The 26,111-nt window shown below is 41.0% G+C and overlaps 6 protein-coding genes and 2 pseudogenes across 6 annotated transcripts; 2 read left to right on the top strand and 6 right to left on the bottom strand.

Moving 5' to 3' along the window:
* The first annotated feature begins 508 nt into the window (after positions 1–508).
* LOC141833961 (putative pectinesterase/pectinesterase inhibitor 28) lies at positions 509–2,282 on the top strand. The gene is made up of 2 exons (XM_074721447.1): positions 509–1,490; positions 1,570–2,282. Exons 1-2 carry the CDS (start codon positions 509–511, stop codon positions 2,280–2,282), a joined length of 1,695 nt encoding a protein of 564 aa, XP_074577548.1.
* A 946-nt stretch (positions 2,283–3,228) lies between these two features.
* LOC141832911 (putative WRKY transcription factor 51) lies at positions 3,229–5,348 on the bottom strand. Its single transcript, XM_074720278.1, has 3 exons — positions 5,054–5,348; positions 4,803–4,955; positions 3,229–3,599 (listed from the first exon to the last, which is right to left on the bottom strand). Exons 1-3 carry the CDS (start codon positions 5,230–5,232, stop codon positions 3,428–3,430), a joined length of 504 nt encoding a protein of 167 aa, XP_074576379.1. The 5' UTR covers positions 5,233–5,348; the 3' UTR covers positions 3,229–3,427.
* Positions 5,349–8,037: 2,689 nt separating this feature from the next.
* On the bottom strand, positions 8,038–11,488 carry LOC141833960 (uncharacterized; annotated as a pseudogene).
* A 261-nt stretch (positions 11,489–11,749) lies between these two features.
* On the bottom strand, positions 11,750–14,627 carry LOC141832910 (protein phosphatase 2C 50-like). Its single transcript, XM_074720277.1, is given in 6 exon segments — positions 11,750–12,234; positions 12,431–12,536; positions 12,629–12,832; positions 12,835–12,999; positions 13,091–14,064; positions 14,333–14,627. Coding segments are annotated over 5 exon segments (1,458 nt in total). The 5' UTR covers positions 13,727–14,064; positions 14,333–14,627; the 3' UTR covers positions 11,750–11,887.
* Positions 14,628–15,309: 682 nt separating this feature from the next.
* On the bottom strand, positions 15,310–17,379 carry LOC141832908 (U-box domain-containing protein 34-like). Its single transcript, XM_074720273.1, has 4 exons — positions 17,128–17,379; positions 16,940–17,047; positions 15,627–16,853; positions 15,310–15,542 (listed from the first exon to the last, which is right to left on the bottom strand). The coding sequence occupies exons 1-4, from the start codon at positions 17,299–17,301 to the stop codon at positions 15,471–15,473; spliced, it is 1,581 nt and encodes a 526-aa protein (XP_074576374.1). The 5' UTR covers positions 17,302–17,379; the 3' UTR covers positions 15,310–15,470.
* A 92-nt stretch (positions 17,380–17,471) lies between these two features.
* Positions 17,472–18,544, bottom strand: LOC141833959 (U-box domain-containing protein 51-like). Its single transcript, XM_074721445.1, has 4 exons — positions 18,363–18,544; positions 17,987–18,086; positions 17,739–17,860; positions 17,472–17,634 (listed from the first exon to the last, which is right to left on the bottom strand). The coding sequence occupies exons 1-4, from the start codon at positions 18,542–18,544 to the stop codon at positions 17,472–17,474; spliced, it is 567 nt and encodes a 188-aa protein (XP_074577546.1).
* Positions 18,545–19,480: 936 nt separating this feature from the next.
* On the bottom strand, positions 19,481–22,146 carry LOC141832912 (uncharacterized). Its single transcript, XM_074720279.1, has 2 exons — positions 22,017–22,146; positions 19,481–19,963 (listed from the first exon to the last, which is right to left on the bottom strand). Exons 1-2 carry the CDS (start codon positions 22,144–22,146, stop codon positions 19,653–19,655), a joined length of 441 nt encoding a protein of 146 aa, XP_074576380.1. The 3' UTR covers positions 19,481–19,652.
* Positions 22,147–22,686: 540 nt separating this feature from the next.
* LOC141833958 (CRM-domain containing factor CFM3A, chloroplastic/mitochondrial-like) lies at positions 22,687–25,983 on the top strand (annotated as a pseudogene).
* Positions 25,984–26,111: the final 128 nt, after the last annotated feature.

The raw sequence follows: 26,111 nt of genomic DNA, 5'->3' as shown, positions 1-26,111 counted from the left end.
ATAAAATAAATTATTGTATATTTTAAATTTATAATACTGAAATAATATAAAACCTTAAAATTATTTATAAAATATTTTCAGGCGTATATTTATTAGTAATAATATGAAAACCTTCTCTTTCGAGCATGTATCTTAATAATAAGGTTAATAATTAATATATTGACCAAAGTAAAAAAAAAAAGAAAAAAAAGAAAAGTATAAATAAAGACGCCGTTGTGTGGCGCAGAATACAACACTGCGGGTCAACCGAGTATTTTCCTCTCAATGCTCCTCTTTCCGTCTCCGTCTCCGTCTCCGTCTCCGTCGCGCAGTTTGTTCGCTCTCTTCAGAACCACAAACTGCCTTCGTCCCTCGGCTCCGCTCCGGTATATAATGCCTCGACCCGCTCGTTGTCCATCATCCTGCAATCGGGGTCTTCCCCTTCCAGTTAAATAAAATATATCTAGCTCTTGATTGGAAGGGGACGACCGAATAAAACAAATAAGCATTGGATATACAGTTAATAATCATGGGCAAGGCCGTCGTTCTCGTCGTCTCAGCGGTCGTCCTCGTTGCCTGTGTAGCCACTGTCGGTGTCGTCACCGTTTCTAACCGCCAAGTCGCCGATTCTTCTAAACCGGAAATGGCCGAGCTGTCCACCTCGCAGAAGAACATCCAACAGTTCTGCCAGCCCACCGACAACCAGCACACTTGCGAGACCACGCTCTCCTCCGTCGCCGGCAACAACACCGAGCCCAAGGACCTCGTTGGCCTTGTCTTCAACATCACCATCGACCATATCAAGCAAGCCTTCGACCACTCCTCGACGATTAAGGAGGCTGCCAAGGACCCGCGCACCTCCGAGGCCCTCGAGAACTGCCGCGAGCTCCTCGACTATGCCATTGACGACCTCCGCACCTCAGTCGACCGACTCGATGACTTCTCCATGGAGAAGATCGACAAGTTCATCGACGACCTCAAGGTCTGGATCAGCGCCAGCATCACCTACCAGGAGACGTGCCTCGACGGGTTCGAGGACGCCAACACTGACGCGGCGGCGTCCATGCGCAAGGCGCTGAACAGCTCTGCCCAGCTCACCAGCAACGTTCTCGCCATCGTCACCAGCTTCGGAGATACACTCGACAAGTTCGAGCTTGGTAACTTGAATCGCAAGCTCCTCGCAGTCGATGCGGAGTCGTTCCCTTCGTGGGTCTCTAGCGGCAAGCGAAGGCTTCTCCAGAAGAGCCCGGCAGAGCTGAAGCCCGATGTCACAGTGGCCCAGGATGGCTCCGGCGACGTCAAGACCATCGCCGAGGCCTTGCTAAAAATTCCCCAGAACAGCGCCAAGATCGTGGTTATCTACATCAAGGAAGGAGTGTACAATGAGAAGGTCGAGATCGGCCGGAGCTATACCAACTTAATGATGGTCGGCGACGGGCCAACAAAGACCAAGATCACCGGTAGCCTCAACTTCATCGATGGCGTCGGCACCTTCAAAACCGCCACCGTTGGTACGTATGATTCTATAATTGGCACTTAATTAATTCACGGGAAAAAAGTTCACAAAATAAATACAAATTATGGGTGCAGCTGTGGTCGGAGATGGATTCATCGCCAAGGACTTGTGGATCGAGAACTCAGCCGGTGCCGCGAAGCACCAGGCTGTGGCACTTCGAGTGCAGTCGGACAAGTCGGTCTTCTACAACGTGAGGCTCGACGGTTACCAGGACACGCTGTACGTGCACACCAAACGGCAGTTCTACCGCGAATGCACCATCACCGGCACCATCGACTTCATCTTCGGTGACTCTGCCTCCGTCTTCCAGAACTGCCTCATCTTGGCCAGGAAGCCTTTGGACAACCAGCAGAACATTGTGACGGCTCAGGGGCGCAAGGACAGACGATCCACCGGCGGCATCATCCTCCACAACTGCACCATCAGCGCTGACCCAGAATACTACCCCTTCCGCAACAAGCTTCCCACCTTCCTGGGCCGCCCATGGAAGGAGTACTCCAGGACCTTCGTGATGCAGTCGCAATTGGACGACCTGATCAATCCCAAGGGGTGGCTGCCATGGTTGGGCGACTTCGGCCTCAACACTTGCTTCTACACTGAGATCGACAACCGTGGACCCGGCGCTGACAAAAGCCAGAGGGTGACGTGGCGGGGAGTGAAGAACGTTGACCTCAGCCACGCGCAAAAGTTCACCGTCCAGCGATTCATTCAAGGCAACACGTGGCTGCCGCAGACCGGTGTGCCCTTCACCCTCGGTCTGCTGCCGCCGTCAGGATCTACTAATTAAATATTTAGTGATCATCCTCCTTGTACTACATGAATGAATTGTAAATATCTCCGCCGCCTTTCACCCAATACGAATTCTTCCGTCGATCGATGACGGTGCTGCCATTTTTGCCAAAACATATCTTCTTAATTTGCCATTTTCACTCTAAATTCCTCGGCTTTTATTATTAATCTAAGAAATCTAATGGCGATTGATTTTATTGTTAACCTGAGAAGTTTTTTAAGAACGCGAGTTGATATACAAATAAAATCTGCCTTTAGAATTGATACATACGCAGTAATAATAGACCTCATAATTTGATATTTACATTAGTTTACAATTAGACTTTAACTATCAAAGATATTCTTGAATTAATAATAAATTGATATGTCCAAGACGCCGTCTGATGTGGAGTGCCTAAGACGCGTCCTAGTTACTCTAGCTTCCTCATCTTTCCCCTGCATCAAGATGCATACACGAATAATTTTTATATGATTTTCATGTCGATCTTTTGTCTGAAATAAAAGACTTTGGTTGGATAATTAGTAAGAGAAGATATCATTTAGTACCTACTGAATTTCCTTATCTTGAATAGTTTGCTTCCCTACTTAATGTCACCATGGTTAATTAGGGCTTGTTGTTTAGTTGGATTAAGTTGTGTTAAAAGTTCTAAGGGGTAGAGTGGGATAGAAAACCCTACTTAACTTGCTAAGATGCTGCAAATTTTGCAGTAAAGCACACAAGACTTGCTGGGTCGCATGTACATACACAGTAAGGGGTGCCTTCTACTACTCAACAAGTCTTTAAATTGGTTTCTCCAATAGCTCTTAAAGCTTAATAACACATCCACAATTAAAGTGTCTTCGAGTTCGTTTCTATAAAAAATTTCTCCATTCGCCTTCCCGTTTCAGCAGATTCAATTCTCTGTATTTTAACAGGAGGAACTCCGTTTCTTTGCATTCGATTGTATCCATCAGCATATTACATGAGTTTTTAGTCCAATGAACTGAAAAAACAACCATGTCCTAGAGTCGTAGATTGTTCTTACATGCAGCAGACAAGCTTTATCCAGTAGAGGATACCTTATCAACAAAAACACAATGCTCTAAACTCCAATTGATGATGTTGGCCCTAATATGATATCCATAAAGTCTCTCCCCAATGAATTAGCGAGTAGAGTTTGGCAGATGGATAGCTTGATGCTTCGCAGCTGCGGGTGGAGGGGCAAGATGGTTATGGACACCCTCATATGTGGTAATCACCAAGCTTGAATCTTCTTGATGTCGCTCGATTCTCTTCTTCACGTTGCATCCGCAACTCGAGCACCGATAGTAGTTCCTGGATGGCACTATGTCATTAAGGTTTCCTTACTTAACCTAAATGTAATAATGACTCTTGAGTTTTAGTTAATACTAAGTTTAATATTTTTCTTAAGCTAGAGTATAAATATTATCTATTTTAATTTGTTATTTGTTAGATAAATTCGTAAAGATCTTAGAGAAAGAAAAGAAATTGACTATGAAACTCTATGAGAATACAGTACTAATGCAGTAGTTGAGAAGCTTCCCTCAGTGAAGGAGATGGTATTTTCATAGAAGAAGATTTGAGGACATAATTATTTGGTTTGGCAACAAATTCAGCCCAATAAGTTCAGTTATAGTTTGTGTAAAATAAATTCTATTCATCCTTTGGCCCAAGGATGAAAAAGACTTTGCTGACTAGAGGTACCACTATAGAACAATTAGTGAAGTTTTTGAGGGAGAGTCTAGTATAAGGACCATATTTTTCTTTCTGAAAGAAAGCTATGAGAACCCTTGAAGCACTCACATTCGAGTGAAGGTGAGTTTTGAATTCAAAACCTTAAAACAACCAAGGAGGACGTCCTTACTAACTGACCTTGGTAAAAGGTAGACAATCCACATGACATGAAAGTTATGAGCAAAAGAGTTTGAGCGTAGTCAGAGGACATGAATCAGATGACCTTGGTGTGTGTATTGGTGGAGCAAGCCAATAGTAGCAATTCGGGATGGAGCAATGAAACAATATGTTACTGAGGAGGGATTTTCTAGATCTAGCAACATATTGAGCCCAACGAGGACGGTTATGACCCAAGTGCTAAACAAAACCTATTTTAGAGTGTTTTTAACAAGATTGTTCATGTGATGGCTAGAACTATAATGAGAATTCCAATGGGCATTTGGTGAGGTATTTCACTTTCTTTATTAGTGTTGAAAGAGAAAGCATCGAGGCAGTAATCGAAGCATGACAAGTAAGGAAGAGTGCATAAGCAGCAAGCTTGCAGGGTTGTGGCTGTTGAGATGATACCATCTACGAGGATAATTTAGATGAAAGGCGGCAATATGAACGACGGTGCGTGGCCAGAAGAACTCAACTCAAGAGCTCTGTTTTCGCACCAACTAATACTGAAGTTTTAACTGGTGTTCTGTTGAACAATCGAGGTTTCTGTAGATGTTTGGCCTTAATGTCTGTGCCTGAAATTAGTCAAATATTATCTTAAGAGAGTTTTTCTGTCTAATTTACCTCGGATTTGGGCTACTCTTAACCTTCTTCTTTCCATACTTCCTCCACCTGTATCCATCATCTAGCATCTCAAGTTCAGATTTCGTAATGAATCCGACTTTCAGGCTGCCGCTCTTCGTCAAAGATGACGAACTCCCCCCCGCATTCTTGTTGCTGCATGAACACACGTACGGCGAATTAATCGTGAGTACTTATCGATACATCATTCGAAAGTAAAGTAAAGTAAAGTTTTGGAGTAATTAGATGCTCGCTTCTTGTTGTTGATATCATGGCAGTGCTTTTGGTGCTGCTGAAGAGGACGACCATAGTGCTGAGCAGCAGGGCGGTGCTGGGCCGGCGGCTCTGGTTCTTCTTCGAGGGCGAGAAAGTCGTCGACCTTGAACGGCATCTCTTCCGGCGGATCCATTTCTGAAGAAGTCGATGACGCCATTGTGGAGGAGCGATGGCTACCGAACTTGGGACTGGAATTGAAGAGACTCGTTTCGAAAAGTCCAGTCTTTGTCTTGGAACCTTCAGCACAGGCGAAGACTTCGGATGACTCGGGGACTCGATTCTATGGTTATGCGGAGAGGAGAGGAGAGGAGAGGAGAGGGAGGCGAATACTATTCAGCCAAGGCAGCGTGGTCAAGAGGATACTGAAATGGTGGTTTGCATTTCTCCGTCTTCCTTGTCTTCTTCTCGAGCCATTTCCATCGGGCTTTGTCTGAGCGTACTTCGCCTTCAAACCTCTGAATGAAACTGGTGCAGTTGGACGTCACGTCCTTTGGATTCCTCTCCAATTATACGCTGGTTGGAATCGGTCAACGCTTTGCCGTCGGACCTAAATTGACTTACTTTTTGAGTCTAAAAAACTAAGGATATATAAATACTATATCTTGAATTTGTAAAAAAAAAAATTATATCCTAAATTCAAAGCGAGGAAAATGATTACCAAGTCAGTTCTTAATTAGTTCTAATCTTAAAATACAACAAATGCAACCAAAGAGAGATTGATTGATTCATAGAATTCAACTAGTTCGATGAAGAAATTCATCACCAACTCGCCTCCTAATTCTTATCTTTTCCCGACGCACAAGACATTTGTATAAACATTGATTGAAAAACAAAACACAAAATCAAACTATTACTAGCTAGTCTCCTTCACACAGTTGGGTAACAAACAGGCAATATCATTAATTAATGTCAAATACCGAAGCCTATAAGCCAACGACTTCGTTTTGTTCTAGCTAGTCTTGGACGATAGTGAAGGAGAATTTTGACAGCTGCTGTGGTATTCCGGATATGATTGGGCCAAAAGTCTACAGAAATTAATTATCCAAACGATTAGTATCGATCGATCGCTCCAGCCTTTTTGTTGTTCAAAAATGAGTAGAAATCAAGTGTTTTTTCCGACCTTGCAATTGCCGTGTAACTGGCCGAGTGGAGCAGCCAACACGTTGAGGTTTTTTGGTACGATGAAGTGGCGAGTCATTGGCAGCTTCACCAGCAAGAGCTTTGTGCATTCCTGCAAAAAATGTCAGAGGAGAGACCTGTAATTAACACGGTGTTTTCCAATTTCCTTCAAATTCATTCATATGTGTATTAAGACTAGTGTTTTGCTGCCGCCAAGTGATCTAGTTTTAAAATTGGATAACACGCTCCATAAAATATTAGTTCTGGTCTTATATTAATTATTACCCTAGATTCAATTGGAAACTGAAGACTAGTGAAGACTATTGAACACAGAAAATTAGCATGAGAGGAGATGATGATGCACACCTTTGGTCTTTGGTCTCGGTGCATTAGGAGGCAAGGAGATGAGATGGTATTGTTTCAAAGTATGTTCTCCACCACATATCGATTCATTCGTCTATCTGTAATAATATCGAAAACATAAGATATGCACTGTCTGAAAAAATAGCAGCATTCTGCAACATAAGAAGCTGCTAACCTTCCAGTCACCATTAGTCGTTCCTTCAAGGGAGAGCTTGCTTGACAGCTTCCGTTTAAGACCTTCAACATCTAAAGGTGAATCCCTCGATTAGTATCAGAAGGGAAATATGGATGGTTACTGAAGAGTTGTAGGAATAAAAAAATAACTTCGATGATAGTCAATAATTAGACTAAATGCTTTGCTCAGAAACATGTTTTATGCAGAGATTAAAAAATTTAGGTGAAAGAGAAATTTGGAAGAAATAATATAAACCTATTGAATTCTAATACGATTTCATAAGCTAGATCATACTCAGTCATGACAGCATATATATGTTGCTCTGATGGTATAAAGCCAACTGCTAATCAACACCTTGTAACGCTTAGTGAGTGGAATTAACAACCGAGAAGTGACGGGGCAGAAAGAAATTGTTATCAAGATTTTGAGTATCTCAGGAGCAGTCCAAGTCAAAAGACATGAAAGTATATCGATCATATATAGTATATTTCTTCCTTTCCCTTTCCAAGCATCGAATATAAGAAGACACAAAACGTGAAATTTCTCTGGGAAGAATGAAGAAAGTGCAATAAAAGGCTTTAAGACAGGACCAACCAAAAGAATGCCATGAACGCAAGTCCTCATCCCACGATCCGTCTAGCTGCAACAATGCTTTTCAAAATCAAAATCAAAATCAATACCCCAAGAAATCAAGGTTCAACCAAATGGAAACATCACTCAAAGGGTAGATCTCCACCACGTTGCTCCCCGCGCCACAGTCCCCGTTTTCCATCTGCTATCCCAGCGACAAAGAAGACCAAATAGTACGAGGAAGACAGGAATTGAATTAGCAATAGTCAGAATCTTCATTAATATAACAGCTTCGAGAGAAATGCAGTCGGTACAACCCAGTGCCTGCTTAGACGTGTCAATTTCCAATGACTTTTGCTGGGTACGTGATAGAGTCACACGGGAGTTGAGGCATATCTGATTAACTTCCAAGTCGTAATGGCGGCAAATGTGTCAGCGTATGGCGGGCAGAATGACGTTAAAATATCGGATTACATATATAAAGCATGACACTGAAGCAAACGCATATTCTTTCGTAGAGAAACAATGGCACAATTGGATTTGGTATTAATGGCTGTACACTTTTCGGCGTTGATTCATGATTTTTATAACAAATTCATAAACGACAAATGAAGACCAAAAAAATCCACGCTAGCTCGATGGATTGCCACTGAGAAGCTTCAGGCAACATCAATAAGCGCAGAAAATGAAAGAATTTTGTTTTTAGTTGTTACTCTCGCGCTGGAAAATTGGCTCCTAGGCTTTACTGGCCAACTTGATTTTCTTGTCGTTAACCGCGAACCGGGAGCTTGAATTTATCTGGGAAAACAATATATGTAATGAAAACGGTAAGGATAATAGAATCTTTTGAAGGTTATACCTTGTCCATCAGCTTCTCACGAAGTTGTTCCTCTTCTTCAGACGCACCGGATTCTTGAGCCATCTTAATCACAATCTTTTGCAATTTTTTAATCTTCATCTTTTGATCTGGATTCTGCAAAAAATCAATGCCACAACAGTTCAGCATTGCAAGGATTCATAGGTAGTTTTTTTCCTTCATCAAACTGTCGAGTGCTAAGATAGCATGGTAATGTAATAAAACAAAAATAGACAAAACCAAGACACTTTAAAAAAAAATGTAGGGAGAAATAGAGGGAAAATGATAGAAGATGACAGAACTACTATGAGCCAATGCTCCACAGAATGAAGACAAGCTAAATGAAGGATACTACCATATAATTCCTACAAAAAGATGAATGACCATACCGACTTAAGAGTGGAAATAACAAGTTTCTTCCACTTGATTTTATGATCGGAATCTTGTTTACTCTTGGACTGTTTATCTTGATCTCTGGGATGCTTCCTTTTCTTTGGTTGTTTATCTGCTCTTTCTGCTTCTCCTGCTTGTATTACTTACCCGTTAGTCAATTCACTTGCATCGTCTTTTATTTTTTTTGCTCCAAACTCTCATTTTTCGCTTCCACGACCAACTTGGAATTGTTTGTTTCAACCTTTTGTTTATCTTCATTTTGGATATTATTTGATCCATAGGAAGTGGCTAATGACTTGTCACCAGAAGTCTCCTCATTTGAAGACGGCACTACAGCATGAAAAGATTGACTACGGGAAGCATGGCAAGCTTTTGCTTTTGCCCTATGTTTTTTGCCATCAGCATGGAGTAGCAAGGTCTGCTTGCTGGTAGTAGTAGTATTGCAAAGACTGCAAGTGGAAACTATAAATAAGGGAGAGAAATAATATAATTTTACTTCTCAAAAATAAAAAATTATGGAGACAATTGTGTTGTGTCAACCAGGTTCCACTTATATGAAAATAATTGGAATCACTGAATAAATGTTTTATAAAAAGAATTGAAATTATAAAGGTGTCGCCTTCATTCTCAAATTGTGTTCTATGCTAAAAATCAGTTAGACAGTTCAATGTTCCCGTATAATCCATTTTCATTTTGTAACAAGGATCCCTATCAACTTAAGCTCAGGAATGAAAAAGGATGAAGTCCATCGCAGTTCAATGCAACTCTTCTTCATTAAGCGAGACTGGAACTAACATGGAGAATTGTAAGTTTAACTATTTATCTATTGGTGTCTGAAATACCATTGATGTGGTTCGGGCCTATACATACTCAGAGTCAGGATAAACTTTTTGTAAAGGAACATGCACAAACTTGGCTCCAGCAGAAGCCATACTCAGGACATGGACTCACGAAGTGAGAAATACTACTATTTTCTCAAACCATGTTGAGTAGCTAGGACCTCTATACAGACGAAATATGTTAGTGATTGTATGTTAGGGATAATCTAGGGCCTTACTGCTACAAACCGTTTAAAAAATTAGAAACGTGCAATTCCAAACAAAGCCAAGTTCTTAATGTTCTGCTTGAAAACTCTACCTTGAAGCAATCGAATAATTAATTACTTCTCTATTGCATGTCACCTTACTCACAATGAATGAAAAGAATATCATATATTTCTAATTTCTGCAGCATACTCTATCGCTGGATAAAAAGTGAACCAATTATCAACTATAGAAAATGCAACATATCAGATTACATGTATATGTTAATGCCTCAGTTCGTGTTTGAGCTTTTTCAAAGGTTCCAACCAGAGAAGATGTGAACACATGAATTAACTTTTGCCTAATTATGATATCAGTAACGTACCTACAGAACCAAGGAGGGCGTGATGACAAACCAACATTAACGTCAACTTCTGCATTTGACTTGGGCTTGTCAGGCTTAGCTGGAGTGTTTCGTGTAGGTTTTCCCTGGTCTTTAGGACCATATTTCTCCTGAAAATTCCGTAGTGGAGAGAATCATATAAGTCAGGCATTTCTTACAATTCCAAAGAATCCTTTTAAGCTTGCTTGGAACCAATAATTCGAGAAAACAATTCTATTCCATATCAGGAGAAAAAAAACCCAACAAGATTCTATCTTTCATGTGCAAAATTGTGAATTTTTCTTCCCATGTTTGGAACCGATCTAAAATGTAATTTACTATGTCTAAAGCTGTGGAATCAAATTACAATTTCTTTTTAGAAGTAATCGTCATCAAACAATTAAATCATCTTTCTAGAAGCAAAATACCAACGAGATTGATTCATGGCCCCAAATCAAGGCCTTATCAACCTAAAAAAACAACTGTGAATCGAGAATAACTAATGTCATATACGAACCGCTTCAGATACGCATGGCTTTGCACACTCTCTTGGTCGAACGTCTTACCGCAATCAATGCACGAAAGATGAATGGTTTTACAGCAAAAACATAGTTTGAGCACGAAAACGCACGATGCAAGTGTCAAAAGAGGATAGGAGCAAAGAACAGTGACAAAGGCGATCGACGACCTTGTAGGCGGAGCATATACGAAAGTGATTGGGGAGCTTGGGCTTCTTCAGATTTTCGCCACAGTCCTCGCACCCAGACCATCTTTGCTGCTCTCGATCTATTCGTTGACTCCCCTAAGCGGTAGCCTTTTGACTCGTTCACTTCGGCGGCCTTTTTTGTGCACTTCCTCACCTTCTGCTAGGGTTTATGCGAATATTAATATTTTTAAATTTATTATCTTATATAAACTTCTGAGAAAAATATGAAAAAAATATTTATATTGCACTTGGGATATATTTGATAATTTTCTTTATTTTATTTCAATATTTGTATTAACAATTTGATACAGAAAATATTTCATCTTTAAAAAACGATTCATTTAATTATATTAAATTTTAGAAAATGTTCATCTCTCCTTTCTTAAATTATTATTTCAAAATTAAATCAATAACACATCGATTCCATCCCACTAGCTCTACTAATTAAGTTGACAGACCGAGCCGATCAAATTGGTCGAGTCAAATGGTTGGAAGAACAAGACTCATGCATATTACGTAAAGCTCAAGTCACGGTGTGCAGAAAAAGACAAATAAATAGATCAAATTAATCAAAAGAATTATGGAAATTATTCATCCAGCTTTAATTCCAAGTCACGGTGTGCTTGAATTCCGTGGGTACACGGAAGCCAAACTGTGGATATTATTTTGTCCCACAAACAAAATTATTTAATTAATTGACGAGTACGAAAAGTTGGCAGGAAATGCACGTCTACAAAAGAACAAAAAAACACAACAGTATCAAACAAATTGCTCCCCGTTGTCTTATTAATCAACGATTAAATGTGCAGACAGCAGAACTTAAGCATTACAGTAGAACAGTGAGTGAGCATTAAGTTACAGCACAAAAACAACTTTAATTAAAAATCTCTGCTAGCTGCATTAAGTTCCCAGTTCCCACCACAGAATTTCGAGTGATTGAATAACAGGGAGTCCCAGGGAGTGAGGGAGGAAGTAGCTTAATTAAAGAGCTTCTCGAACTTGGAAGTGCAGCATTATTTTTGGAGTTCGTAGCTAGCTAGGCTGCAAGCGACGAGGTTCTTTTCAGCTGTATTAATTAGATTTATGAATGCTAGAAATGTCCTATAATATGTATAAGCATACAACCTTAAGGCCCTCAAATAAAGAAAGAGAAAGGCCGAGCGTAGTGCTTCAGAATATTAACTAACTAATTAAACTCAAGTCTAATGTACATATATACGACGACGTTAAGACTTGCTCTTGAACTTCCGTTGCGCTTTTAGATCCACCACGATAATGGTGATATTGTCCTGGCTTCCTCTCTGGGAAGCAAGTCTTGTTAGACGATCTGCAGCTGCTTGAGCTGCAGGATTAGCTCCTGTGCCCCTTTGAGATGATGCTGGTGATATAGGGGTAGGGCCATTCCTTTTGTGCCAGAGAAGAATCTGCTTCCGGGCTACATCACACACCTCTTCACTGGACATGACATCCCACAGACCATCGCTTGCTAGAACAAGGCATTCATCATCCCTTGCTCGTGCGGTGACAGTGACTTCTGGCTCAGGAATAATCCATGGTTTCAAGTATCTATCGCCTGTAAATTTCAGATACATCAATAATCATTCCAGTTTTTAGTCCTTTTGATAAGGGGACTACGATAACAGAGAAGAGAAGATAGTGGCTAGACTAGCTCAAGTCCTGCGGATTTGCTATGGTAATAAAAGCTACAATCATGTGTTTAAAAAAAACTCTTGGGAATCAGGTTCACAGAGAGAAGGAAATATATATACCAATGGAGCGTGACATAGCAAGAACACCAGATACACGATGTCCGTTCCAGTGAATAACCTTGCCACCCTGAGATTCAATCCTCAAATACTCATCTTCCCTGTCAGGCTGAATCATGAAGTAGAAAATTTGGTTTGTCGCAAACTTTCAAGGAAAACTAGTAGATCCAATGCATGGTTAAATCTAAAGGGCAATCCGACCTTGTGATCTACTGATAGAGGAATGTGCTTCTTGCCACGGCAAAGTACTGCCCTTGAATCCCCACAGTTTGCAACAATAATGTGTGATGAGCAAACAACAGCGACCACAGCTGTTGATCCAACAGTTTCTGCTGCAACAGGTTCTGAAAGTGCTTGACGGTCACCTTCATCGAATGCATCAGTGTGCTTCCCATATTTCTGCTGCTTGCTTTCCCTGCAACCTCATCATCAATATTTTGGAAGCAAGCAAAAAAGGCTTTCTCCCACAGTTTCCTCCAATCACTACAACCCTTGCCTCCATTATTGCTAATCAGATCGGTCAAGAGTTCTATCAACACATGGTGGAGGCGCTCCCGGCAGTAATTAGCAACCTACAGTATTAGAACAAAGGTCCACTAAGAACCGAATAAAATAAATAGTACTAGAATGCAAATGAATGGTTTCAACCAAAATGTTAGGTACCTGGGCACCCCCATGACCATCATAAACACCAAAGAAGTTACATGGCAAGCTAATGGAGCTTGGATCAAAGCCATCCATGGCTTGATCACCAATAAGAGTTTGAAGGGGGACTTCAAAGAACTTTGGCACCACAACCACCGCATCCTCCATGTCTGGACTACGTCCACATATCGTTATGCATCCCCAAAGAGGCAGATTTTCTCTCAAGTAGGCATTCTGTGACCCTTTGCCACTTCCACTCAAATGTTTTCCAGCAGCTTCAGGCTCCACAGTAGTAGGTCCAACCACACTATGGCTGTTTAACGAATTGACAGACAACTCAGCTAAAGCTGGCACTGGTACAATCTCACCAAGGTTGTCTTCTGCATCCATAGATGTAGCTGTCCCCATCTCACAAGAAGAATCTGAAATCGATAGGTCATCCATTGCACAGCTTGCACTGCTACCATCGCTAATAACTGAACAAGAGCTTCCTGAGGATAATTCAGGCTCGATTGATGTTGAATCCTCCTCATCACTTCCTGGAATTGTTCGAATCTCCAGATCATCTGCATCCCCACCCTCTTCCAACAAGGTCGGAGCTGCACTCTCTATTTGCTCAAGGCCAGCGGCCAAATCAGTAGCAGACGACTCCATGGAATCAACTACCACATCCTTCGCTTCTGCAATTCTTTTGGGCCAAGTGATCTCCGCTGAAGCAGGGTCACAGCTCGCACTGTCCTGTTGAGATGACAAAGCAAGAGCTGGAGACCCCCAAGTGTTCTGAACTCGGTGAACTCAACGGCCGTAAACACTCCTTGTGTGTGCTCACCTCACGGTTCACGCCCACATCAACTTGGTCGGAAGTCGATCTTGTCTGCCACGGTCATGTCTGTCGAACGATCTCCAGCTGCGCGGTCTCACGGGTTCCTCGGCGTCGCCTCCCGTGCCTCAAACAACTCAACAACAACATCCCACCAACCCCTTCCATAGATCTGAGGAACAAGGTCGGAATCTGCGGGATTAAATTCAACTCCAAGAAAAAAAATACAACTTTCATGTAATCCAAAAAAGAAAAAGGCAAAAAACTACTGCTATATTAGCATTAACCAAAACAAATGGAGGAAAGGTTTTGAAAGGAAACAAATTTTCAAGTAAAGGAAAGTACTTTACGCTATTTATTTGCGATGATCCAAACAATTTCCCCAAACTGTGCAAGAAAATAACTAGAATGGAAGTGTAAAACTGAGACCTAGGAATTACCTTCTTGTAGCTCCAAAATAGCCACTTTTTAGAGTAGGGTGCTGGATCTACCAAGAGAATGCTAGAGAATCACTGCCTCTTTCCCTCCGCAATCTTTCCCTGGATCTCGTAGAACAGTTCCACCGCATCAATAATTGAAAAGGCGATGGAAACTTGAGAAGGCAGCCCAGGCACCCACGCCTCTACTACTATTTCCCCCTCTCCGCTGTATTTCTTCCCCAGAAGCGAGCGAGACGAGCGAGATTGCATCTATTCTCCGCGCTTCTTACGTCTCGAAATAAATCGAGCAAAAAAAAAAGAGAGACAGATTAGAAAGAGAAAAGCCTCCGCTTCCGCTCTCAGACGCCTCGCGCGGGTGGGGGATGGGACAGGTGTCGACCGTAGGCAATAGGAGCCTCGTAGATTGCCTGCTTCGTCGTCGACACGTCATACTCGAATCGATCAAGTAGGAACGAAGCTCCACGTGCAGGAATCCAACCACGTGGGCCCTATTCCTTGGCCTTGCGTCTCGACGTGTGATCTGCAGGGTCCCGCGGTGCCGTGACGCAGCTGCCCTACTTACGCCGTGGGCCCCGATACGGGCCCAATGTCTAACGTCCTGATGCGCTCGGCCGTTCTGCTGCGGGCACGTGTCCCGGTTTCGCAATTATTTTCAATGGTCGCATGCGCTTTTTACTGCGGAGGATACGGTGGACGGACGGATCCAAGCTAACGTCCAAATTGGCTTTGCAATTATTGATATATAATTACTGGTAGTATTGATCTCGATAGAAGATATCTTTCAATCAATCACTTTAAATCATAGTTTATAGATTAGAATTAGTGATATAAGTTAAACTTTATATTTAACTATGCCGGAAACTTCGATCAAGGAAAATAATTATTGTGTCTGCTCTGTGTTTTAAACGTTTCATTGGACTCGCATCATCAACGCAGCTGTGTTTGTTGAAACTTGAAACCTCTAAAAGCTGCATGAATTGGTCTTCCCTAGAAACAAATCTAAGTTCATTGTGGAGTTTGATTCAGTAGAAGCACAATTATTGACTAATTTCAATATCAGCTTCTTAAATTCTCTTCGCGCGAAGTCACATTCCTTTCTCTCTTGTTTTTATGCTTCCGTTATTGTCCTGTAACTCTTTCAGCTGCCTTTCCGACCGTCAGCCATCGACTTCAACGCCGTTCCCATGTTTGGAGTACTCATCATCTTAATCTGCTTAACAAAAAAGTTGAATTTTTTTAAAAAATTTATGTTCGACCCAAAAAATTGATCTTGTCCTTGGAAGTTCGATTATACCTGATTGACGTCGTGAGATCTGGTATGTTGATGTCCTGCAATCAAAGTTTGTGCTCCATCGCCGACATCGCCGCCGCCGGCGGCGGGCCTGATGTCGATGGATTCATAAGCAATCCCGAGATTCCTGAGCCGGTTCAGCTCCGGCAGCACCACCATCCCGAGATCCGGGCGGTCCTTTCTCCTCAGCTCCGCGCACTTGAGCGCGAGCTTAGCGAATCCCAGAGTCTCCTCCATCGGCCAGTCAGTAACCGTTGGATCGAGGACGCCGACGAAGTCGCCCCGCTCGATGGCCCGCTCCACGAGGTGCGCTAGCCCCATGGGCGGCCTCGCCGTCACGATCTGCAGCAGCAAGATGCCGAGCGAGTAGACGTCGGACTTGGTGCTCAGCATGCCCGTCTTCTGGTACTCGGGGTCGATGTAGCAAAAGGTTCCGGCCGTGGCGGTCATGCGGTACTGCGTCATCTGGTCAGCGACGGCCGCCGGCACGAGGCGCGCGAGGCCGACGTCGCTGATCTTGCTCACGAAGTTGCGGTCGAGGAGGACGTTGGCGGGTTTGAGGTCTCGGTGCACGATCGGCTCTGGCTTCGACTGGTGAAGGAAGAGGAGACCGGTGGCGATCTCCGCTGAGATCTTGAAGCGAAGCGGCCACGGGAGAGGCGGCGTGCCCTGGCGGCGGAATAGCCGGTCCTCCAGGCTGCCATTTTCCATGTACTCGTACACGAGGCAGCCATACTCGGCGCAGGCGCCGAGGAGGAGCACCATGTTGGGGTGGCGGATGCAGCTCAGCAAGTAGACCTCCTGCTGGAACTGGCTCCTCCCCTGCGCCGCGTCCGGCCGGAGCACCTTGATCGCCACCAGCGTGTGATCCAGGCACGCCCGGTACACCGGCCCGTACCCTCCCTCGCCCACCTTGAGTCCCTCGGAGAAGCCTTCCGTGGCGAGCTCGATCTCCTCGATGTCGTACCTGCGGTAGTGGATGACGTCGCCGTGCGCCAGCGCGCTCAGTGCCTTGTTCTTCTCCTCCGCCTGCTGCTTCACCCTAATCTCTGCGTTCCTTCGTCGGATGGCTTCCTGCTCTGCAATCCGCTGCGCCGCATGGGCCATCTCCAACGCAGCCATGCACTTGGCCTTCTCCATCTCCGCTACCGCCAGGGCTGCTTCTTCGGCGTGCTTCGCCACCTCCACTCGCCGGGATTCCTCCAGCTTCCATTGGTACAGCTCCTTGGCCTGACAATTTAATTCAAATCCGGAAAAATCTCATTTTTGTCGCTACTTTAATTTAATTTCCCCATTTTTAGACAAAAAAATTTCACCTTTTGTTTAGCAGTGACGGCTTCTTTGCAAGCCGTGCTGTACATCGCCATAGTATGCTTCAATTCCAGCTTCAACTTCCTCATCTCGGCCTCCAAATCCTTCGTCCCCTGCATTATACATAAACATCAATCAGATTACTAAAAATTATTTAACAAACAACAATCCTTCATTCAAATCGAGAACTTACCGCAGCTGAAGTAGGCGAGAGCAAGGATTCACCGGATGGATCCTGACAGTTGGGTGAGGTCTCGGACGTGCCAGAGTCCACGAACTGGAATCCGGATTCCGAGTCGCCGGAGGAGAAATCCCGCGGTGCGGAGGGCCGAGGAGAGAAGTCGAGGCTTTCTTGCTGCCACGCCATCTTGGCCGTCGTCGTCGGAGGTCGGTCCTGCGAAAGCGGCCGAAGGAAGTCGGTGCTCGGCTCTGAGGACCTTCTCGCTGTCGTCATCTGGGTTCTGGTGAAACCAATTCATTAGAAAAATGTTTTAATTAGATTTTATAGCTTGATTATATTAAATTCCCTTAGTGCGCTCACCTGATCGAGTCGTCGGAATCCAGCGATGGCGGCGGCGGCGGACTCTTCGCCTTCCTGATCGTCGCCGGCCTCCCCTTTTGTATGACGTATACTGCGCAGAAGTCTGGTGCCAGCTTCGTTATGTTAGTAGCCAGATCAGTACTGTTGCTCCTAAATTTCCTTGCAAAATGAAACTAATTTTCAGATAATTTCATCTTTAATGCATTAAATCTTTGAATCTGAACTCGATTCTAAATTGTTTAAACAATATAAATCCTACATACTTGATGAGTGAGCTTCTAGTGGAGGCCCCAAGAACTATGTTTTGGATGGAGCAGACGTTGATGTAGTTGACGATTGCCTTGCAGATATCAATGTCTTCCAACACCACCTCCATCACCTTAATCTGCACCCAACCAATTAACCTTTACTAATTAAAGACCCAATTAAATCTCTAATTAACTCATTTGTTCATTTGAATCTGCTGCCAATAGATTCAGGTGATCAAATGTTTGAAAAAAAAATAACCCACATCTTTTCTAGCGCAAAAGCCTCTCAAGGGAAGAAACAATTGCGACATATCATCTTCTCCTTTTTGCGTTGGCATTTCGGAGATGATTTCGGCTGTAGTAAGTTAAGCAACGTCGTTATTAATGCCAAGGTGAGAAAAGGAAATTGGATCAAATGGAGAATATATAGATAAACGCTAGCTATTGATGCTTGATAAACTTTGAAAATCTAAATAAACAATTGGTGCAGACGTCAAAGTAAAGTTAATAATTAGGTTCAAGCTAGAATTAAACCTCCGTAACGTACACTAATTAATCTTGATGTACTTATATGGGATGAACTACGTACCAGAGAGAGAGAGAGAGAGAGAGAGAGAGAGTACCTACAAGAAGTAGAAGTCGTGTGTCTTGGTTTTGACATGGAGGAGGACGACACAATCTTGACTTTGAAGAAGATGATCGGCAGCCCATTTGACTGCCTGTGGACTTGCTTTGTCGTTGTCGATGGCCACCGCGGTCGCAGCCAGCGGGCAACCACTGTCGTGGATTGTATTACTATTAGAGGACATTTCTGGACGCATGGTTTAATTTCTTTTGGAGAAAGAAAGAAAGGAAACAAAGGCAATTAATTAAAGAGGAGGGGAGGGAGATAATTAAAGAGGCGCGTACAATTTCTTATAAGGATCGACGTACGTACGTGCGGGATTGGACAAAATGTAAGAAGCGCTGGCTAGCTCGATATATATAGCATGAGTTAGTTGTTATGCATGGCTGTCGATCGGCCTCAAAATATATACGTTGTCTATATAATCTAGCTTAATAAGTCATAATTAATTAGGTAAATTATAATCTATAGCTAATTAATTATAAGATAAGTTAATAAAATTAAAATTAATTTGTAAACAAATTTAAAATAAGTCTTTAATTAATATGTTTTAAAATGATTGCATGAGATGTATAAAGTTAAATTGAGCTACAAAAAAGGAAATATAAAAACTCATTAATTTATTTTAAATTTGAGAGTAAGTGGAAAATAAATTTAGAAATAATATATGCTTTAATTTAGAGGTTAGTGAAAATTGAATGAATTAAAATTTCTTAGAACAAACACAAACTGAACTAAAAGATGTGGAAATAATTTTATTGATTTATATTGTTTGCAATAATTTTTGATTTACATGTAGAGTATTGAAGAATGTATCATCTTTTATTGATCTTTAATAAATTTATTGATTACAATAATGGCTTTAATTTAATCTAAATGTGTTCAAGCCCTGCTCGATCACTGAACATAGACAACTAAAGGGATTATGAAAGAGTAAAAACTCAATTTAACATTTGGAAACGATAGATGTGTCAAAGTCATTATAAATTTCAAAATGAAACCAAGGTTTTACTCTTTTGTTGAAATTCTTATTCTTCTTCTATATCAAGTAGAGGAATGATTGTGATCCAATTGATCGAATACATCAGTTATCTGATTGGAGTACCAAACCATTAGCATAGAACTACTCAAGTTGGATTACAAGGCAAGAACAATAATGCAAAGCATTTCAAGACTTTCCAGGTTTGGTGCAAAAGCAAACAGATTTGCCACAATTTTGGTGAAACGGTAATCATAATTCAGTCACAAACAATCTAAAGTGCAACAGCATTCTCCAATCCATGGATTCACAAACAATGAGGCTCCTAAATGCTGGGAATAGTCTTTGTTCGAATGAGCTGCTTGAGGAGAGCTTTTTCCTCGTCAATCTTCTTCTTCTCATCCCGATTGCTTGGCTTGAGCTTTCGCTTCTCCTCTAGAATCCATTTGAAGAGCTCTCGTTGCTCCTGCTCTGCAATTGGAGGTAGAACCTTGGTTGGAGATGGAACAGGTGCATCCACTGTTCTCTCACCAGTGGTTACAGGTTCAGTGGTAACTACAGGGGCATCAGGAACCTCTTTTCCGGTTTCTTCACCTTTCTCAGGTGGTTTTTTATTTGTTCTGAGAAGGACATATGCTGCATAAAGAGGATTTGTTAAGTTTGTGAAGAGGATACAAGAACACTATTTCTAACTGTCAGCAACATCTTATCCCGCCAATGAAGGTGGCAATGGCATGCTAAAGATAGAACGCTATATTTGAGCTACCATTCTTGAGTCAACAATTTGTGGTGGTTTAAGTCACAAAAATATGATGATCAACTTCCCAAGTAGCAATCATAAATGAAACTATCAAAATTGTTTAGTTTCTTTACTTTGGGTCAGGACTTCCATTTTGAACTGTTTAGAACTAAGGAAAATCCCCAAATAAACATCAAACTAACTGCAAAAAAGGCCTCTAAAACTGAGAAAAGGTTAGATTGGCCCAATCTATCCATTTAAGACACACACATTCAATAACAAAATTTTCAGGATCATGTATATACTGTTTTCCATATGAAAAAGCCAGAAATGTAATAGGATAATGGTTGCACAAGTTCATAGTCAAAAGACTTGAAACTATCCAACAAAGTCACACAAGTTCATAACAAAAACTAGCAGTTAAAAAATAAGACAACGTCACTTAATGCCGCCTGAATGAGTGCAAATCTTGTTTCTTGGCATTCACTATGCCCCTTCAGCTTATCCCTAGTTTCCAACAACAGTGAAGATGAGTACTTTGCATTTTTTGATAAAGAAGTGAGACTATTACATCCATAGGCAGAGAAAGACAAACTGATTTGGTATGACTAAGGAAAAGTGTACATCAATCGACCAGCTTATACATGAAGCTTCATCATCATCATCACAGTCAAGCCAGAGAACAGAAATCATACAAGGACTTACATAAGAATTGCAAATAGTTCATGATTACTGAAAGAAGCGAACAGCTGTCAAAAAAAGCAAGCTTTCATACTTCATATTAATTGGATGAATTCCTGAATAAATTGTTGATGGCCTTATTAACATTTTTTAGAACCAATAGAATAATCAATCTAAAAATTCAGTTAAAAAATAACAACATGTAATAAACTAAATACGAGCAAGATTAAACAACAGAAAGAAAGGATGAAGTAAATACACATGAAGGCGAGAAGATTCTATCCTAAGATAAGATTCGAGCCTTTTGCGCAAGGTGGCGAAAATCTTTACCCAATATACAACTAGGGTCAGAGTCTCTACTGATGGTGAACAGTGAGACCCCATGCCACATTGCCAATAAATCTAGCAGCAGATAGTTTTACAGAAAAAGGAGAAAGTGAGTTTTATTATCGTTTGTGTTGTGAAAAGGGGTGGACATCTCCTCTTTAAATGAAGGATTCACTAATGCTCAAGTCCAATGTAAGATTTGACTTAATAAAACTTTGACTGGAGTTCGTACAACAGTAAGAGCCCGCTCAATTTATGTTTTATTTAATATAAATTAAATATATGACAGAAACAACAAAAAAGTTAAAAATATTGCCAAAATTGAAAATTAGCATATATATATTTTTAATAAATTCAGAGTTTCAAACACATCTCATGTGAGAAAGTTGGTTATATAAGCTGCAATCAACAATGTGTAAACATTTGAGAAATGCCAAAGAAGCTCAAGTTAGGGCATATGCAATAATTGAGAACAATGCACCAAATAAATCTACAATTGTTGGAGACGTTTCATTCCTCTATATTCCTATGTTGTTCATACCTCTAAAGTTCTCCCTGCACTTAACTCAGCAACATATCTACACATTTGAGCTCATCCTAAAAGTCCTTGAAATTTAACTCGTGCTTGAATCTAGATAGAATTCGCTACAAATACATGCACTCAAGTAGCGATCAAACTAATCATACCTTAAAATATTCAACAATAACCAACTAACCATGGAAAACGCGAAGCCAAACCAAACTCAAGCAAATTGACACAGTCAGTCAGTACCTTCTTGAAGACCAGAATCTTAGATAAAAAACGTTTTATTTTTTACTAAATCCAATCAACACTCTCCATGAATCACAAAGGAGGACACTTTTCGACTTCCTTCGATCTTTTAATGAGCAGAAAAGTAGACGTTGGGATCGTAGACGGAAAAGGTGAGACAGAGAAATGACCTCCGACGGCAAAATTAGCGGCGAGCAGGAAGGGCACGGATCGGTAAAGCAATCCCCTCTTTGCTGCAGCAGGCGGCGGCGGTGGCGGCGGCGGAGGACCAGGGTTAGAAGATGCCGGTTTGACGGCCATGGCGTGAGTGAATTGGGTTTACGATGGACGGGGCAACTTTTGATGTTGGGTTTCGCTTTACAAGGATCCTATCCAATGCTTGCTACAAGCTACATTTAAAATGTAATGTTTAGGTATTAGAGTTTTTTATTCGTGCATCTATCTACGGGTCTGAATGAGAAATCTTACATCACTATTTGGAGAGGATCCGAAAACATTACTTAAAAAAAAATGTTTCGGCAAATTGGCAAATAATTTCTTTAAATGCCAAAAATAGTTAGCATTTGAAATATGGCTAGAAATCAAAATGGTCCATTAAAAAAATTAAAAGGATACTCTATTACCCTCTAAAATTATAATTAAAATGGTATTAAAATAATTTTGATCAAATTAATTAATGATCAATATAATCCAAATATGATAAATTTAATTAAGTTAGAGAAATTTTAAACTAAATTGTAGCAGCAAAGATATTACAATAATATTGAAATAAAAAATAGTCCAAAGAAATCGATGATGAAGATAAAAAAATAAAAGCCACTGAAATTCTGGCTCATCCTGATGGGCCGTGCATATGACCCGGACCGGGATTTGCAACTCGAGTATCATCCGCACTACACTAGCAACCAGTCAGTTACTCTCGTGTTCATGGTGTTTGCCTTCTTCCCCTCGAACCCTTCCTATCTGCTCTCTCCCCCTCCCCTTCTCCTCCCCTCTTCCTCCTCCTCCTCCTCGTTCGCCGCCATTTATGTAACTCAAAGATCGATTCTTCTCCGCTCCGATCTCTGTTGTTCGGTAGCTCGTCTCTCAGCCGAGCGTATCCGATTCTCCCATGAGGAATCCCCGGAGGAGGAAGACCCATTCGAAGTTGAAAAGCGGGGAAAGATGTGAAAAACACGAGAAAGAAGGGGAGGAAAAGAAATCTGAGGCCAAGTTTCAACGCCCAGACTCTTGAGCGATGGTCCGCGAAGGTTTCCTCCTCGCGATCCACTTTCCCCTTGCAGGATCAAAAGATTGAGACTTCTCTGAAGTTGGTTTCTTCGGGAACTCCCTTTCAGATGACTTTGAGTCTCTTCAACGAGAGACTGTTCCAATCTTATTGCTGCAATCAAGGAGGAAACCTGTCTAAAGGATTTTCATCAACAGCTTATATTGACAGATTATTGGATCAGTTGGGGCCACGTTTCAAAGATTGGTCAGATCGTAATCCAATTCCAGTTGATGTGGACTCGCTGCCTGGTCTAGTTCCCGGTTACAAACCACCTTTTAGACTTCTTCCTTGTAAGACCAGAACATCTCTAAGAGATAGAGAAATGATGGTTTCGATAAGGCTCGCTAGAAGAATGCCCTCTCCCTCACTTTGCTCTAGGTATGATATGATCATAAATTCTTGCAAATAAATTATATTCTTTTATAATCTCTACTGAAATATCAATATTTGTCCATTTGTGTAGGAAGAAACAGGCAACACCAAGGCTTGGCTACTGCAATTGTGAAGTTAGGGGAGAAAAATCCCATTGCAAAGATAGCCATCAAATGTGGCATATCAAATACGTCTAATGGGAGAATTGCTGAAGAAAGTAAGGTGGAGAATGAGTATGATATGATTTCTATTGGTAGGGGGTTAATTATTATTATTATTTTTACTTTCCCTTATGATTATTAATTGATTAATTTGCCTAGTCAATGTGCTATTCCTTCAAGACCTTATGATCAATATTTTTCCTTTCACTGGTCCTTTATCAAATGCTGTTGAAGAGTTTACCTTCTTCTTTTCCTCTGTTGGTGCAGTTTACAGGCTTGATAATTATTAACTATAGTGATATAAAGGTGAAGCTTGATTGCTTTTAAAAGTTACAATTTTATTCAACAACATTTGCAACAATAGTATCTGCAAACTATGCTAGGAAGATTAAACTATTTAAAAGTGAGCCATGATACCTTGTGTACCTTATAGAGTAATTGTACTTGTTTTCCATGTCCCCTTGTATTAACTCCTGGCTCAGCACTACATGCCCTGATAATATTCTGGTTTTCTCCTTCTTTGTGTAAATAATCAACTTCTGTTTATCTTTGCATTATTTGTACCCACTGTATTGCTGCTCAAAACAAATTGTTAAACAAAAAAAAAACAGTCAATGGAAAAGAAGTGACATCTGAAAGCAGATTCAGAAATGATTCTCTACCAAAGTGATCTATCTTTCACCTGCATTTATAATGAAACGAATTGAATCAATTAGCATAAAAGATGATGTGAGGCATATAGGGAGATTAGAGAAAACTCTAGTTACTATAATAAAAAATGATTTATTGGATTTGAAGATTGCTAGTGAAATAGATTTATATAGAGGTTAATAGAGGGATAAGATCCATGCAAAGAACCCCAAATAGTCGGGATAAACTTGGCTTCTTGATGATGATGATGATGATTAATAATTCTAGTATATGGTTTGTGATCCTCAAAGCTGTCATGCCAATAGAGCATTTTGAAAACAGGGTACTTTCAGTGTGTAATGCATACAAGTTGTGTTTGGATTTAACACTAGCACAAAATGCCTGAATAATTATTGTATTTGTTATCTGTATGGTTCTAGCAATATGCTTCGGTTGTATGTCAGATTATTTAACATACATAAATTACTAGTTACTTATAATTGTGCACGTATAATTTTTAAATATGATAATGACAAGATTTAGCAAAATAATGCTTAATTCCCAGCTTTATCAGCAGAAATTGACAGGGGGAGTACTCCTTTCCAGGAACAAAGAGTATATTGTGTTCTATAGGGGTAATGATTTTGTGGCACCTTCATTTAGAGAGGTTCTAGTAGAAAAAGAAAAGCTAGCAACCATTAAACAGGACGATGAAGAAGTAGCTCGGCTGAGAGCATCAGCATCGGTTGCTGATGTCAAAAGTGATAAGGGTTCATTAGTTGCAGCTACACTTGCAGAAACTGTGGAAGCCAAACACCGATGGGAAAAACCATTAAACCCTGAGGAAAGAGAAATGGCAAAGAAGAATATTGTTGTCTCTAAACATGTATCACTAGTTGGACATCTCCAGAGAAAGCTAGTATTCGTTAGTTATTCTGGAATGCAAAAACATCCTCTTGTATCCTTATTTTGAAGTTATATTCTTATTATGAGTATTCAATTTAATCACTGCCAGATGTCATTCTTTTCTGATATCAGGTCAAATTAGAGGGTCAGGAAGGCAGAGAAAGCTTTGTCTAAAGTGCAGGAATTCCTACAGCCGGCAGTAAAGCACATTGCAATTTCTCTTGAGGCTGAGAGTGGTGGGGTTCTGATTTCACTTGATAAAACTACTAAGGGCTATGCAATTGCTTTCTATCGCGGCAAGAATTATCAGCAACCTCGAATTATAAGGCTGAAGCATCTCTTGACAAGGAGACAGGCATTAACATGCTCTATAGAACTCCAAAGGCGCAAGGTAATAATTGCATTTATGCACTGCTCTTTCTTGACAGAAAAATGTTCTTATTAAGCCTTATCTAATGCAACATTTGCTAACTTTCAGGCCCTGCTTCATCATACTTTTTATCTTCAGGATCAAATTTGGATGTTAACATTTCAATTAGTATGCTCTTTCGTTCATATGGTTCCAATTTTATTTCAAAGTTTTTATCGCTACATGTTTCTGTCAGATTGTTGAGAACATATTGGCTCTTATTATGTTTTTAGGATCAAATGAAAAGTGATGACGATGCAAATCAAGATTTCAATCTGCAAGTAGGCGTTACCTTACAATTCGATGATGAGGATGAGGTGGAGGTGAGTTTGCAAATCGTTGTCTTGTGAGTTCATTTTGAAAAATATGCCCTGAAATTTGAATTTGTTTACTCGGTCGCTTATAAGTAACTTTGGTAACCAAATTATCGATTAGCATGCTTAATTACAAGTCGATAACCCCAACTTTGCTACAGATTTATCTAAGTTAGTGGGAAATAAAAGTATGCTATAGATCA

The sequence above is a fragment of the Curcuma longa genome, chromosome 8, assembly GCF_044706935.1.
Source record: "Curcuma longa cultivar G26 ecotype Majalengka, Jawa Barat chromosome 8, ITB_CL_G26_1.1, whole genome shotgun sequence".
In the NCBI taxonomy this organism is placed as follows: Eukaryota; Viridiplantae; Streptophyta; class Magnoliopsida; order Zingiberales; family Zingiberaceae; genus Curcuma; species Curcuma longa.
This window is presented reverse-complemented; position numbering and strand designations above follow the sequence as displayed.